Source organism: Copadichromis virginalis, linkage group LG11 (genome assembly GCF_057382275.1).
Source record: "Copadichromis virginalis isolate Kocher_CV1m ecotype Utaka linkage group LG11, C_Virginalis_male_GT1.1, whole genome shotgun sequence".
Classification (NCBI taxonomy): domain Eukaryota; kingdom Metazoa; phylum Chordata; class Actinopteri; order Cichliformes; family Cichlidae; genus Copadichromis; species Copadichromis virginalis.
Window position 1 is genome coordinate 38,724,997 of NC_140628.1, and position 15,649 is coordinate 38,740,645.

Below are 15,649 nucleotides of genomic sequence, written 5' to 3' on the forward strand. Positions count from 1 at the left end.
AATAAGAGGAACACCGATTGTGGAGCAAGACCAGGTGAGCCATCAAATGCAATGATAATATAGCATGCAGTAATGTTACTAAATGATATAACAATATTATACAACTGTTATAAGTTACGTGTGTGATATTTATATCTGTGCTTTGTCTTTATTGTCTTTCCTCAGGAGAACAATCTCAAATAGATGAAGACCTGGTCAGCATGGTGATTGAGGACTCCCAGCCATTTAGCATTGTGGAGGACAAAGGATTCAAAAGATTTGTTAAATCATTAAATCCTAGCTATGTTCTCCCCACTAAAAAGGACGTAAAAGCAGTGAAAATTTAGTTTTTACAGAATAAAATGTGAACAGGCAGGACTCAGTGTGTAGCTGTCCATACCTCAACGTTACAAAAGCACAACTACTGTCCACACCCCAACCACACCTCACCTCACAGTAAATGATCGTTTCCATTTCAAGCATTTCCAAATAATCATTTCCCATACTGCCACTATAAATATACACAGTATACTGCCATCACTACAATATACATGTTTTACACACTCCTTTTGTTGTTGACATTTACAGGCTGTGTGCAAAATGCCACACTCTTCAAATTCATGCCAGCTATTATTTTTACGTCCAGTAGGTGTCCTGCTAGAGCAAATGAAGCTTCAAGAAGCTTCGCGTTGGGGTGAACCAATTGGATGAAAAGCTTCAGTGCTTCATGGGGCTTCATCTGCCCATCACTAGCCTTGAGGGTCACCTTTTCTGGGACAGCTGGCTGTACTCAGCAAATACCCAGAGAGTACTTCAGGCCAGCGAAAGAAGAGCTGTAGTGCCAGCTGTGCTGTGTGTGGCGGCTTCTTTCTGCTGGTCTGTGGAGAGGTGAGCGTGTGTGTTACATCCCCCAGGAGGACGTCTCTTCTCCCTATTAACCCTTTGTTTTGTCCAGGCTCCACCTCCTCTGTCCTGATTGGATGCTGCGCAGAGTCTGGCTAATTGGTAATCAGCAGAGCACTATTTAAGGCCTGTGGAGCTGTGCTTCTGGGCCCTCTGGCCATTTTGGTTGGCATACTTGTGCAGGCCTTTGTATCTTGTATGAGCGTTGTTGTTTTCTTCATGTTCAGACTGCTTGTAGGGGAGAGCTGCCTTTTGTTTTGACACCCTGTTTTCTCCTGTTTATGTGTTGTTAGGTAGGTTATGGTTATAGGTTGTATATTTTGTTTCTTTGGAGTTAGGTAAGTTTCTTTTATTTTTACGTCAGGGATGTTTTGTTTGTTATGTTGGCCTTGGCTCTCCCTGATGTTACACCTCAGTCTGAACCCAAATCCCATCACCAGTATTAAATAAACCTTCTAAAATTACCATCTTGGCTCCTCCTTCTCTATCCACATTTATGTTCGTCCCTTCAACCCCCTAGACTAGCCAGGGGACGTAACATTGATTTAACGTTTTTTAACCTCCTTTTCTGTTTCATGACCAACTCGGTGATTTTCTTATTTTTCCTCTTTTTTATAGGAGACAGCGGTTTGTCCATCACTTTCAGTTTATTAGTAATAAAAATCTTCATAAAAACCTTTAATTAAACTACTTTGCCTTCATGTCTCCTTTTTTCAACCCGGACACTACTTGTTACTTTCCCCACGTCCCCTTGACCTTTTAGGGGAACATAAAAGGGTCACAGCAGCAGACGACCAGACAGAGTGTCAGCTAAGAACATGCCTGCAGGGAAACGCAAGACTGTAAGATTCATAAATTCAAAGAAAAAAATAAAATCAAACAGAAAGAGGCTGACTCGTGTGACTGAATGGGCACAGAAAGGAAATATTTAGTCATCATAAGTCTCCAAATGTTGAAGCGAACAGCAGGCGAGGTCCTTGTTTGTCATTCATAGCTCAGAAGTGACAACCACACGGAAAGTTTCCAGCTCACTCACATTTTTACGGCTAACTTCTCAATCTGTCATTTTAGGTGGCAGCAGTGAGGTTTCACAGCTGCTTTTATTAACCACAAGTCCCCATTTTAGCCTTTAATGGTGCATAAAAACATGCACACACACACACACACACACACAATGACGGCCGCTGAGAAAAATCAATCCAAGCTGCGCGTTGTTGAAACGACCGTTGGTGGGACCGTTTAGCCGGCTGTCACAGCTTCACTGAGGTGTTTAACAGCTCAGACGTGGTTTTAATATTAATGTTAGAGATTCAGTTACAATAAAATGTATTCATAACAGTATTTTTAACAGTTTCTAGGCTGAAGCATCCTTTCAACACGCTGCAGGGTTTCTCTTCTTTTTTGAAAGTCCTCAAAATAATATTAAGCTGTTATTTTACCTCTCTGTGCAACTTTATCAACACTGTGTTATGTCCTTTTAATGCTTCAGTAATAAATCCCTGTTGGGGCAACTGAGATTTCAGTGGAGATGAAACTCGAGATGCTGGTTTTTGGTAATCCAGACTACGCAGCAACGTATGAATGACTAACATCATCTGAGATGTTAAAATTACAAGAAATGTTTCAGTTCATAAAGAAAAAACTCTGAGTGTAATCGTAACGATGGTTTTATACCTCTGAGGAGCCAGGAAGTGACAGCTAACAAAACAAAACACATTTCTGATGAAAGAGGAACCAGAACAAAGTTTCACAAAGATCCACAACAGCAAAACCTTTCAAAATAAAATGCACAAAAGACAAACAAAGACCTGTAAGAATCACGGTTTATTCACATATTATAGTTAGATTAATAATTCATTCCATTAGTAATGCATGTAAACATTATTACATTAATAAAGATCCCATGTATGTAGGAGTTAGAGCCATAGCTGATAGGTAGATGTTGTCCCTGGTTAAGCTTTTAAGGTACAACACGCTAATACAAACCAGGAGCGTCTAAGAAACAGAAACGTGCGCTTTAAGGTGCTTATTGTAAAAACTCTGCGTTTATAATGAACTGAAGCTGTTAGTAGAATTTAACGAAGTAGCCGCTGTGTCTCTATGTCAGCATAGTGTCTCAAACAGATATTATCTCGAGGTAAAAACATGGCTGGGCTGTCCTGGCTGACTTTGACATCTAATACTTTTATTTCTGGTGTTTTATTGTGAAGCACTTTGAGATTTTTATCTGTGAAACGTTTGACATGAGTCAGTTTTACTTACTGATGTACTGTAATATCAGTTTTTGTGAAAGAATAGTGTGGTGAGTTAGTTGAACCTTTACTTAAAGGCAGCTCTTTAACAGTAAACCCTCATTTACAATGGCGGCTTGGCAAAGGGGAAAAAAACAGGGTGGAGCCCCCTGGTGGTGAACATTTCAGTTAAATTTTGCAGCGTTTTTTGTTTGTTTTTGTAGTTCGTTCCCTCGATAGTTACCACTTTAATGTCTTTTGTTACCTTGATGTGTTTCTAAAAGTTGAGTGATGAGGAAACTGATAAATATTTGCAGCCTTTTATCACTGATAAACCTTTACTAAATATTTCTGATTATTTCCGGGCAGACTGGATCTCCACAGCTGCATCTCCGCCTCTCCATTCCAGCCAGATGCTGATAAAGTCATCTGCACATCAGCATGGCGCTCAACAGGCCTATGAGGACGGTGACAGGCACCAGGAGGAGGGCCACGTACAAGAACCACGGCTCTGGGTACACGCCTGAAATCAAAACGCACAAAACCCTTTGTGTGAAGTTTGATCCCATTATCAATAACACACGAGTGCAGTGTTGGAGTCCTTTTTCCAGTAAGAGCATATTTCTAGAAGCTTAAACGACAAACTCACCATGACGCGCTGATGAACATGTAGTGGACTCATTTTTATCACCTTCTCCAACTTCTGAAACCAATGAGAAAAAAACCTTTCACGATTAAACAGGTTTCCTCTTCAAAGATACACATTGTACATGAAATCGGTTTAAACCCCTCAGAGTGAACGTCAACATAGGGAGAAAGAAAGAAAGACCTTTCATGGACTTTATGTCCAAAAAAATCTGTACTGTGTTGAAGAGACAGCGCCTGAAGTTGTTAGAGAGCCAGGCTGTACTTTTGTGTAATATCAACGTTGTACCACAAGATGGCGAAGTGAGTCAGTCAGGCTAGTCGTTTAGGTAAGCATGCTAAAACATACCTGTAGTTACTTCTTTCCTAGTCTTTAGACACTTTACTTACATAACCACTGAAGAGGTTGAGCAAAGGGGTTCAAAAACTTGCTAAATTTACCATAAGGTAAAAGTAATAGTTTCTGAAAAACATTTAGTAAATCTACAAAGATTTAATGGCCAGTTTATGAAAAGAAAACTTGTGACTATATGAGAAAAAATGTCAAATTTATAAGAAAAGCTACACCAAAATAAAATAAAAGCAGACGACCTGCTGTGCCGTCGGAAAAAGCACGACAATCACATCATTAAGGAATTATTAGCTCATGTTCATTCAACGAAGTCATCTTAACTACAACAATATAACATGATATATCACTAAATTCACAATTTAAATTAAAGTAAGAAATACCAAAAACTTTAATAAACTGTAGAAAGTATAAAGTCCAGATTTCAGACACACAGCTGCTGTGCCCCTAAAAAACATTTTAGCTCATCTTTTAAAGAAGCATAAGCGAACAGAGTCGTGCAAAGAAAATCTCACACAGAAATTCAGGATTTTTCTTATTTCCTGTTAAAAAAATTTCTGTAAAGCTTAATTTTTACTGTTCAAAATCTGCAGTGTCATTGATTCCTCTCAGGAGGACGATGATTAATCTGATGATTGACTCAATCGGAGGTCACTAAAAGCTCTCATTTCTAGAAATATGGACAAATTTATTAAACCCCCCAAAATATGAGTATCCAGAGTTGGGACCAGGAAGCAGAGTTGCAGTCTTACACGCCTCTCTGCAGCTTCTCTCCTCCTGCTACCCTCTCAAAAACCCATCTCCATAGAGACTGTGTCAGCTTCCAAAAAGACAAAAACAAACTAAAACCAGAAACAAACAACTTAAACATAAACAATCACAAAGAAAGAACAATACAGTATCCACATCTGAACCAAAGAGTAAAACAGTGAAATGTGGATTATTAAATATTAGGTCTCTCTCCTCCAAGTCTCTGTTAGTACATGACTTAATAATTGATCAACAAATCGATTTACTCTGCCTTACAGAAACCTGGTTGCAGCAGGATGATTATGTTAGTTTAAATGAATCAACACCCCTGAGTCATTCTAACTACCAGAAATCTCGAAGCACAGGCCGAGGGGGAGGTGTGGCAGCAATTTTTCACACCAGCCTATCAATTAATGAAAGACCAAGACAGACTTTTAATTCATTTGAAAGCCTGATGCTTCGCCTCGTCCACCCCAGCTGTGAAACTCAGAAACCAGTCTTACTTGTTATCATCTATCGTCCACCTGGGCCTTACACAGAGTTTCTGTCTGATTTCTCAGACTTTATATCTAATTTAGTTCTGAGCTCAGATAAAATAATTATTGTGGGTGATTTTAACATCCATGTAGATGCTAAGAATGACAGCCTCAACATGGCATTTAATCTGTTATTAGACTCAATTGGTTTCTCTCAAAATGTAAAAGAACCCACCCACCACTTTAATCACACTCTAGACCTTGTTTTAACATATGGCATAGAAACTGAACATTTAACAGTGTTTCCTGAAAACCCTCTCCTGTCTGATCATTTCCTGATAACATTTACATTTACAATAATTGATTACACAGCAGTGGAGAGTAGACTTTATCACAGTAGATGTCTTTCTGAAAGCGCTGTAACTAAGTTTAAGAATATAATCCACCCACTGTTATCATCTTCAATGCCCTTAGACTCTTTTTCTCCAAGTGATCTTTCTGAGTTAACTTCAATAATTACTTCCTCCAAACCATCAACGTGTCTTTTAGACCCCATTCCTACAAAACTGCTCAAAGAAGTCCTGCCATTAATTAATTCTTTGATCTTAAATATGATCAACCTATCTCTAATGATCAGCTATGTACCAGAAGGCCTTCAAGCTGGCTGTAGTTAAACCTTTACTCAAAAAGCATCTCTAGACCCAGCAGTCTTAGCTAATTATAGGCCAATCTCCAACCTTCCTTTCATATCAAACATCCTTGAAAGAGTAGTTGTCAAACAGCTAACAGATCATCTGCAGAGGCTTATTTGAAGAGTTTCAGTCACCCTTCTCAATCACTATGTGTTCACAGACCTCTCTGCACTGAATCACTCTTGTCATTAATCTCTGTCTCTCTTCCACAGCATGTCTTTTGTCCTGTCTTCCTTCTCTCACCCCAGCTGGTTGCAGCAGATGGCCGTTAGCAGCAGTGTTGTGATTTGGTGCTGTATAAATAAAATTGAATTGAATTGATTACCAGACAGGTTGCTGTGGAAGATGCTCTTTGTAATCACGTCATCCCTCAGGTGCAGCTGGCACTCGTATTTCCCACGCGACCACAGAGGTACGGTCTCAGAGAGAGTGACGTACGGCAGAGCGGCGTCGGCGTCTCCTGGAGCTGAGGTAACATTTTGGAGTCGACGGCCGTTGTGAAAAATGTGCAAAGAAAATCCAGCATCCCGCGTCACGCTGACCTCACAGCCTAGCATGCAGGGAGCGTGTTTGGTGACATTAAAGACCGTGGCGCCTGAAACAAGAGACACACGTACAGCACGGTCATAGACACATATTTTTACAAAATTCTTTCAGAAGTTCGGGTTTAATCACTGGAACCAGAAGTATTTAACATAAATAATAAATGTATTCACTAATTAAAAGTTCTTTTTCAAACAGAATATCAAACAGGATGTCAGCTCTAGTTTAATTCCTCTTTCATGTGAATCTTTTTACACAGGTCGCCTTTCCCTCGTTGTTTTTCTTTCTGTGTTTTTTACCTCCATACTCAGAGCAAATATTTCACAGCTTTTCTGCAGACTGCTCTGTAGGTCTGCAGAGGAAACTGTTCACGTGCACGTGCCACAGAGGGCTGTTCTGTCCTCCTGACACGGTCTAATGTAATCTAACCCCTGACCTTTAACCTTAAACCTCCTCTCTGTCAGCCAAACTCTGCAGAACAAGAGTCAGTAGATGTGAATACTGTGAAATGTGACTACGTTTGGTCGCCCATGTGAAGCAATAAACAAAAAAACAACAAATCTTCTGCCTTGTATTTACCGTAAACCACAAGGGAAGTTGTGTCCCCCTTCTGCCTAAAATTTCCATTCCTCTCTGTGTGAAGCGAGAGCTTGCACCGGTACTTCCCGCTGTCAGCCCACTGCACACTTTTCAGAATCATTGACTTGTTTGTTGACATCCCGTTATTGTCCAGAAGGGTTGCACGGCTATTGTTCGGGGTCTGTGAGGGGATCAACCGTATGAAATCAGCAGCCATCTCATTTAATTTCCACCAGTAGAGGATGGGCTGGGACAGGAGCTTCTCATCTTGCAGCCGGAGCTCACAGGGCATGATGATATCCTGACCCAGAGCTGCAGAGAGCACAGCAGGCTGGTGAACAGTGACCAAAGAGAAAGCACCTGAAAGACAGCCAGTAAACATGAACTGTCAAAAACAACTTTATTGATATAGCACCGTTAAAAACAGTGTTTACAACATGCTTTAAAAAACAGGAAGTTGTGATGTCATGTCCAAGAGCAGTGTGACACAGAAATGCCCTCTTCCTCTTTAAACCTGTGATTGGTTGTGAATACACTGACAGCAGCACAGACACACAAACCAAAGACCACACTGTTTTATTATTTGTGGCTGTGGTCATCACTGGGCTATTTTACCAACCAATGTGTAGCTTCATACGAAGAACCACTTCTGTCTTGTGGTCATGGGAAAGCTGGAGTGCAGCCTTCTACCCAAGTTTCATACCTCCGTGTCTGATAAACTAGTGCGGCTGAAATTCACAGGCTTTACAGTAAGTATGTGACTCATGAGGGAATGTTTTAAAACTGTTTCTCTGCAGTTACTGGATGCAAAGGTTATAATAAGGAAGGGTCAGCTTTAAACGGAGTCAGGGACAAAACTTACAGTACTGGGTTTTTCCACATTTTAAGTTTCTGTTTAGTGAGCCACTCGAGGGCCACTGTTGTTTCAGGGACCCAAATGCACAAGGAGGAGTAGCTGCCCTTTTATTGAGGCTGATGCAGAAGACAAAACACTAGCAAAGTCCAAAAGATCAAATCCAAGCAGGCATGAGGAGCACAACTGAGGAGCATAGAAGACGTGTTGACCATGCAGGAAAGATTGGAGGAGGTGTTAGACACAGGAGAGAAAGGCAGGTGAAACTAATCAAGAAAATCAGAAACACAAGGAAAACTAATGCAAGGCATGAAAATATGAACAAATTTCAAAGTAAAACAGAAAATAAGGAGAAGTTAGATCGACAAGAATACTAACGCATCAAAGACAAGAGGAGATGACTGAAGCAAGACATGAAGGAATCCAAAACAGAAACACGGAAAATCCTAGAAGCAAATCCAGGTCGCAGGAAACATTATGGTTTGGTTTAAAACACATCCTTTAACAACAGCAACCTTCTTAGTGGAACTTTCAATTTCATCCATTAACTCCAAATCACAACAACAGTTACCTCGACGTGTTTTATATTGTATGTAATTAGAACTAAATATCAGCAACAACCCCCTATAAACAAGCACTTGGTGACCGCAGGAAGGAAAAACTTCCTTTTAACAGGAAGAAACTTCTGGCTGCAACTGGTTGAGTGAGAGTAGAAATACAGGACAAAAGACAACGCTGATACCTGCAAATTATTAAATACAGTACAAACACATGACAGGCAGACTCATTCCAAATGACATCATGTATGTAATGAGAACAGAGGAGGCTGTTTTATCTTTAAAATTCTTTACTGATATAAACATTTAGTCTGTATTGATGGTGAGAAGAAGAGGTGACATTGCATAAAAGTTTTCCTGCAGATGAATGAAGGTAAAGTAGAAACCAGAACAGTCGTGAGGGTCGCCTGCTGGTCACGCTTCAAGAACTTAAACAAGAAGTGACACAGAGGAATTTTCTTTAAAAATCCCTGAAAGAAGAACTTTGGGAAGACGTTATTTTTAGTGGATCTGCATCGTTACTTGCTTCTATTTTCACTTCCCCCAAAAATATGTACAGTGTACACCAACATTTCCCAACAGCCAAATTCAAGCGCAAAAACTGTTGAAAGTGACAAAAACAACCAATCAGCATAAACATAAACAACAAGTTACTTTTCATATTCTAACTGAAGAGACCGTGATGCTGGTACAGCACTCTCCTTTATGTCTTTGTGCATAACTGAAGTTTAAGTCTGGGACCGGCATCAAAAGCAGTTTGGAACAACAACTCTTCTTGCTAAATGTTTCAGTGAGAAACATTAGCTTTCATCCTCTTACAGTTATAGGAGTGGTTAACCTCTTAATATGCACCAACACTCTTGTGTTAGGGCTGGGCTGCGTTTGCCTCACAATCTAAACAAAGATAATGATGCATATTTCTCGTGGTTCTCAGCGTCCTACTGGTTGTGCTTTGATATAAACACCAAGCTCCGTTTTTTCCTTACATTGCATTTGTGTCTTTGCTCTCTATGAGAGACCAGTGCTTGGTCTTTCAATGAGTCTTTTAACAGATTTGTAGCTCATTAGAATTTAAACTGCTGGCAGTCAGTCAGGAAGTTCACTGAAATGCTGAATGTGTGTAATTCCCATCACAGCTGCACAAGTGAAACTTTCTAATCTCATCTGATCTGAGCAAGCTGTGTTTTTCCGAAAAACACACCGAAGCAGAAACACACCTCTATGCTGATGATACTGATATTTATGCACGCGCTCCCTCTGTGCTGCGGGCAGAGCTTCAGACTGAATATCACTCACAAACGTAAACGCTCACAAAGCGAAAACATTTATGGTGTACTCGAAATCTCATCTACAGCACTGTGCTGACTTAGCAGTTTTACATCTGATACCAAAGGGTGTACAAGTATACAAGAACTTGAGAATATGGATGGATGACAAGCTTTTCTTGAACTTGTTTCTTTTAACCCTGTGATATGTTATGGTGGTTTATCTCGTCATTCAGTGTTCATGCCTTTCTGTCTTTAATTAAAAGTCTCTTCATTTTTCATGAATTGAGTGGATTATCATCACAGACTGCTCACAAGAAACAGTGCGGCACATGTGTACCTGTGAAACAGTCTCAGCTACACTCCCCCAAACAGTTGCTTTTTAACATTTCTGGCTGTTTGGAAATCGTTATGTTCGGGACTGCTGCTAGGTCAGCACACTGGCAGCAGATGGCCCCGCCCCTCCCTGAGCCTGACTCTGCCGGAGGTTTCTTCCTGTTAAAAGGGAGTTTTTCCTTCCCACTGTCGCCAAAGTGCTTGCTCGTTGGGTTTTTCTCTGTATGTATTATTGTAGGCTCTACTGTACAATATAAAGCACATTGAGGCGACTGTTGTTGTGATTTGGCGCTGTGTAAATAAATTTGAATTGAATTTCATATTTTTTAATGTAATGTACTTTGCAGAAGGATCTGATCTGGAGCTTATATCTATCATTGAATTTAACAGTCTCTAGTATCTTGTCTTTAAGCTTGCTGCTACCTTTGCTGGTCAAAGAGATTTGATCCCAGCGGCACTTCCTTTTTTACATACAGGTAAATATAATAGATAAAAGCTGACGTGTTTATGTGGCTTAAAATGACAACTTTTGAGTTTGTCTTTTAACATTAGCTGTTAGCTTAGACAGAATGAATGAGTGTATCCCTGCATGTTTGCTAACAGCTGGGATTCTGATTGTTTTAGGAGGCAATTCAGTATCTGACACAGCATTTATGTTACAGTTACCTTTAACATTGAACATGTAACAGTTTAGAACTGTCCACACATTTGTTAAGGTTTTGAGACTGTGGTCATACAGGCTTCAGCCACTCATTGATGATAAGCACCATGTCTGTACCAACAAAACTAAACGATTCCAGCATGATTGCATTTTAATTTGTGAATTGTTGTTGTTAAGGTTTACTTTATCAGTTCCCGAGAAACTATTACATGTTTCAGCTGGTTGGCACCTGCAGAGATTTTACATCTGTCTGTTTAAACCACAGGAAGAGGTAACCTCAGTACTTTGTGTTACCTTGTAGCTAGTCATCGACATCTTCAGAGAGGAAATGGGTCAACTAAGGTAAAATCTTTGCAGCTCCTTAAAAATATATTTTTTTAAAGAGTTCCATTCTGAAACGAATGCAGAGAAAGATTCAGAGAATGAGCTCTAAATCTAAAAAAAGAGCAAGCTAAGAAGTCACATAGATTCATTCACTACAAGCTTTTTATGTGAATAATAAATAAAGTTAGAAAAAATGGGTTAACTTTCAGTTTGGCTGAAAATTAGTTCTGCCCCTCACTGCAGAGGGAAAGATCATAAAAAACATATGCCAGACTCTAGATGTTAGAGTCCATGATCCAAATTATTCTCTTTATTCATGACGAGCTAAGATGTCTCCATTCAGGACAGACTTTTATTGTGAAGGGTCACATTTCTGCCAGTATCTTTGAGGTTTAACACTGAAATGCTCGCAGCTTCTTAAATTAATAACAACACAGAAGCAACTGAAATGTCACATTGCCAGAAACCAAATCAGAAATACGTTTATGAATATTTCAAGAGACGGTTCAGGATCCTCATCACAAAAATAACACAAAATTTAACAAAATAAAACAAACATGTACCTGAGACCACAAAGCAGAGAATAATCCATGATGTCCTCCCCCACTTTGACAAATTCAAGCTACGATGGCGCTCACACGAAACAGCGCTTGACATGTTTCCTGACTGAAACCACAGGATAAAGATTTCCTACTGCGAGAGCGCGCAGATTAAATACTCCAGGGTGGGGTGTGTGTGTGTGGGGGGGGGGGTCACTTCCTCCCAGCATAACGAATCTGTGTGGGGTACAAAACAAAGCAAAACGAGTTTTGCAGCAGGAGGTTGCTGCCCAACATGTTGATGAAATCATCTCTCATCAGGGTCCAGTGAGTTTCACGATGAGCCTTTTTCAGCCTTTTACACGTTTATTTGGTGTCATGAAAATTTTACAACGTCAAACTTCACTTTTCCTCTGAGTGTTGTTAGAATGTCTCAACCATGTTGGTGTAAAGGGTCAGTCTGATGCACAGGACTAGATCCACTGACAGTCTGCACCTGTTGGCTGCACACTTTGGGACTGACTCCACTGTATATGTTTGTAGGTTCAGTTTTAAAGAGTAAAATGTTGGAAAGTGTACCTGGTGTCTCAGAGCTGTGACTCCCAGAGGTGGGACCAAGTCATTGTTTTGCAAGTCTCAAGTAAGTCTCAAGTCTTTATCCTCAAGTCTCAAGTAAGTCTCAAGTAATGTCAGGCAAGTCAGAGTCGAGTCTCAAGTCACTGGTGTAAAAGTCCGAGTAAAGTCACAAGTCTGAAATTTTGAATTTCAAGTCCTTTCGAGTCATTAAAAAAACGAAAAAAAGCATGTTGCAGTTATGCTAAATGTAAATATTAGACCATGTAATTTTTAAATCTGTGTTTTTCTCAACACATGACAAAATAGTGAACTTAGAAAATATACACAAATTGTGAAATTGCACCTCTTTAAAATGCAGCTCAATTAAACCTAGCTCCAAGAATAATTTTCACCGACAGTTCTGAGATAAGCTGCATGTTATTCTTGGATGCGGTTGTAGGACCAGCTTTAAAATCGCATGACAAAAATATCACACACATTAAAAAAACTGCATCACCAACGTAGCCTGGACAACATTTGCTAGTTAGATGAAGTCAGCTATCTCATCGTAGCATATTTATATGCATATTTATAATCATACGGTTCTTGGAGTGAGTGCATACACTCATGAAGTTTAGTAACTTCCGGTCACTGCAACAAGCCCAGGTACAGTTTACCGACGGATGGGTACAGGACCTTGAAATGCACCGTGTAGAACGAAAGACCATCGTACGTATCATAAGTTTACCAGTCTCACAAATCGTCTTCATAAATACACATTCGTTAACCGTTTATTAATAGGACCTTTGAGCTCAACGGTAATTAATTAGTAGTAGAAATAATTTCTGGTTCATCACAGAAATGTAGCAGTGACAATAATACTGTATGCTGTAATCGTACTGGACAATTAGTGATACAAAACAACTGTTTTATCCTGTGAATAAAAGTATATGTTTTTGTCAATGTACCATAATAACAGAAGCGAAACGCAATATTGTGTCAGGACAATTCACTATTTATGCACAATAAACAAAGGAGCATAGCGCGACAATTTCTGTTCAGCGCCAGACTTGCTTGTAACCTATATCACCAATTATGTTATGAAAATGACGCATTAACTACAACAGCAGACTGACCTTTGTGTAAATGCTTGGAGCAGACTAACCTGTGAGCTGGAGGGTTCTGGGACGTTATATTTGGTCTTTGAATGGCTGCAATCCAGGCCATCCGTCGCCTCTTTGTTACTTCGGAAACATGGCTCGAACAATTTCTCTTCAACGACGTAATCCGATAACAACCGATCTCTTTACCCGTCGGCTTCCCGTGGCTGTCATGCGACCGGCTATTGCAGTTAATAATACAACAGCTTCTTGACATTTTTGTGTTTCTTTTTATCGCTGTGTGACTGATTTCAATAGCTAGGTTTCATTTGACGTAGACGTGACGTCGACGTAAAGCGCGAAATTTGACTGGCGGTCGGAAGTGAAAAAGATAAGCGCAAAATCACAGACAGACAGTACGCAAAATGCCTATGTCCTGTTGTGTTTACGGATGTTCCAGTAGGTCGACCCGAGAAACTGATAAACGGTATTTTAGGGTACCAAAAATAGCCCAACGAAGAGGAGAAAAATGGAAAATTCTAACCGAAAAACGTAGGAAAAAATGGATTTTAAATTTACGTTTACAGTCGGGAGGAGCAGAGTCTGCCAATGCCCGTGTCTGCAGCGACCACTTCGTCAGAGGTAATGTTATGTTTGCAAACGAACTTATTAGCATTAGGTTGTCGTTAAATTCTCGTTTACTTAGTGCTTTTAAGTTAGTAGTCTAATATTGACTTGATTGGGACTATAGGCTGCCCAAGTGCTTTGGATGACGAAGAGTCGGAGGACTGGGCTCCGACGGTCAATCTCGGCTACGAACGAAAACCCAGATCGGAATCAGTTCTCAAACGAGAGAAAAGAATGAAGCTTAAGGCAGAACAGCATCGATGTGCAGAGGCGATTTTGGATATGCAACAGACGGCTGAGAGCCCGGATTTGAGCCTACTTAATTAGGCTACTAACCCTGCCATACAATTGCAATGAGCTGCAATCACTTCTCCATCCTCCTTTGCAATTACCCAAGTCTTCAGAGGTGTCTCGTTAGACCTCTGAGAATGGTTTACCTTGAAACAAACAACTGTCACTCTAACGAAGTCCTAAGGATGTGGCATGTTTGTTGACGTTAAAGCCGCTACCGCTAACTGTTAGCGTGTTTAAGATAAAGCAATATAAGAACAAACACTCACCCTTGCAAACACCAAACTGTATCCATCACGGAGACGTTTTGTTCCAAGGTTGTGGACCCACCCGCTGACAAAAAATTGTACGCCTCCAGACTCTTGAAAGCTTTCATTTGCTGCCTAGTGTAGTAAGAAGTCTGGAGGACCAAGTAGTTGGTGATATCCACAGCCTCGATAGTAGGCAAATCCTTTACTTCTGTGGTGTATTCGGACATTTTCAAAGAATACGGATCACGTCCGATATATTTTTTAACTATCTGTTTATATCTCTCCCGAGAAACGGGGTCTAAAGTTGCACAATAGCTGCTCTCCTGACTCTCCACAGTGTCCTCCATGTTTACTTCCGCCCTCCACTCAAAAATCGCGCTGCCTCCGCACGTCATCAGAACCACGTGACCGCAACCCAACTATTGAAAGCCTGCGTGCGCTAGTACCGCTTGCCACGAGTTCCCAGAATCCTTTGCGGTTCTACCCGTGAATGACGTCACATTTTCAATCTCTATATAATATGCGTGTTAAATTTTATATTTGGGGTAAAATATCAAGTCTTTTCAAGTAAACCGGTTCAAGTCCAATTCAAGTCCCAAGTCATTGGTGTAAAAGTCCAAGTCAAGTCACAAGTCTTAGAACATTTTTTCAAGTCAAGTCTAAAGTCATAAAATTAATGACTCGAGCCTGACTCGAGTCCAAGTCATGTGACTCGAGTCCACACCTCTGGTGACTCCTCCCACCTGCAGGACTCGTGTTTTTGGTTCTCGTGTTTACTGGTACTGTGATGAAACAGAGGGAGGAGGAGGACGTTCCCATTAGAGGATGTACACAAGGATGCATCTTGTATCAGTTGTCACAGCCAGGCGAGTTTTTTTTTACTGTAAGCTGATGGTTTCTCTGTGTTTCCTGTTTCTGGCACATTTCTACTCAACGATTTGCACAAAAAAGTCCCCGGCATGTTTGTACTTAGCAGTGCACACACAAAGAGAGACTGTTTTTTCTACTTCTCTATTAATTTTCTTTCATTGCATTGTTGTTTCAGATTCTCAGAAATGTTCCCACACTGTTCAACGATTTACAGACGTTTCATTGTTTCTGTCATGAAGCAGTCCTTCTGTATCAGAGGTACGATGGAGGAGA

The 15,649-nt window shown here is 40.3% G+C and overlaps 1 protein-coding gene and 1 long non-coding RNA gene across 2 annotated transcripts; one reads left to right on the forward strand and one right to left on the reverse strand.

The window, feature by feature from the left end:
• Window positions 1-2,695: 2,695 nt before the first annotated feature.
• On the reverse strand, window positions 2,696-11,801 carry LOC146699458 (uncharacterized). Its single transcript, XM_085472395.1, has 5 exons — window positions 11,707-11,801; window positions 7,148-7,507; window positions 6,351-6,620; window positions 3,763-3,816; window positions 2,696-3,636 (listed from the first exon to the last, which is right to left on the reverse strand). Exons 1-5 carry the CDS (start codon window positions 11,798-11,800, stop codon window positions 3,539-3,541), a joined length of 876 nt encoding a protein of 291 aa, XP_085328521.1. The 5' UTR covers window position 11,801; the 3' UTR covers window positions 2,696-3,538.
• A 1,991-nt stretch (window positions 11,802-13,792) lies between these two features.
• Window positions 13,793-14,862, forward strand: LOC146699459 (uncharacterized). Its single transcript, XR_014922833.1, has 2 exons — window positions 13,793-13,979; window positions 14,089-14,862. It is a non-coding gene; the product is annotated as an uncharacterized LOC146699459 (long non-coding RNA).
• Window positions 14,863-15,649: the final 787 nt, after the last annotated feature.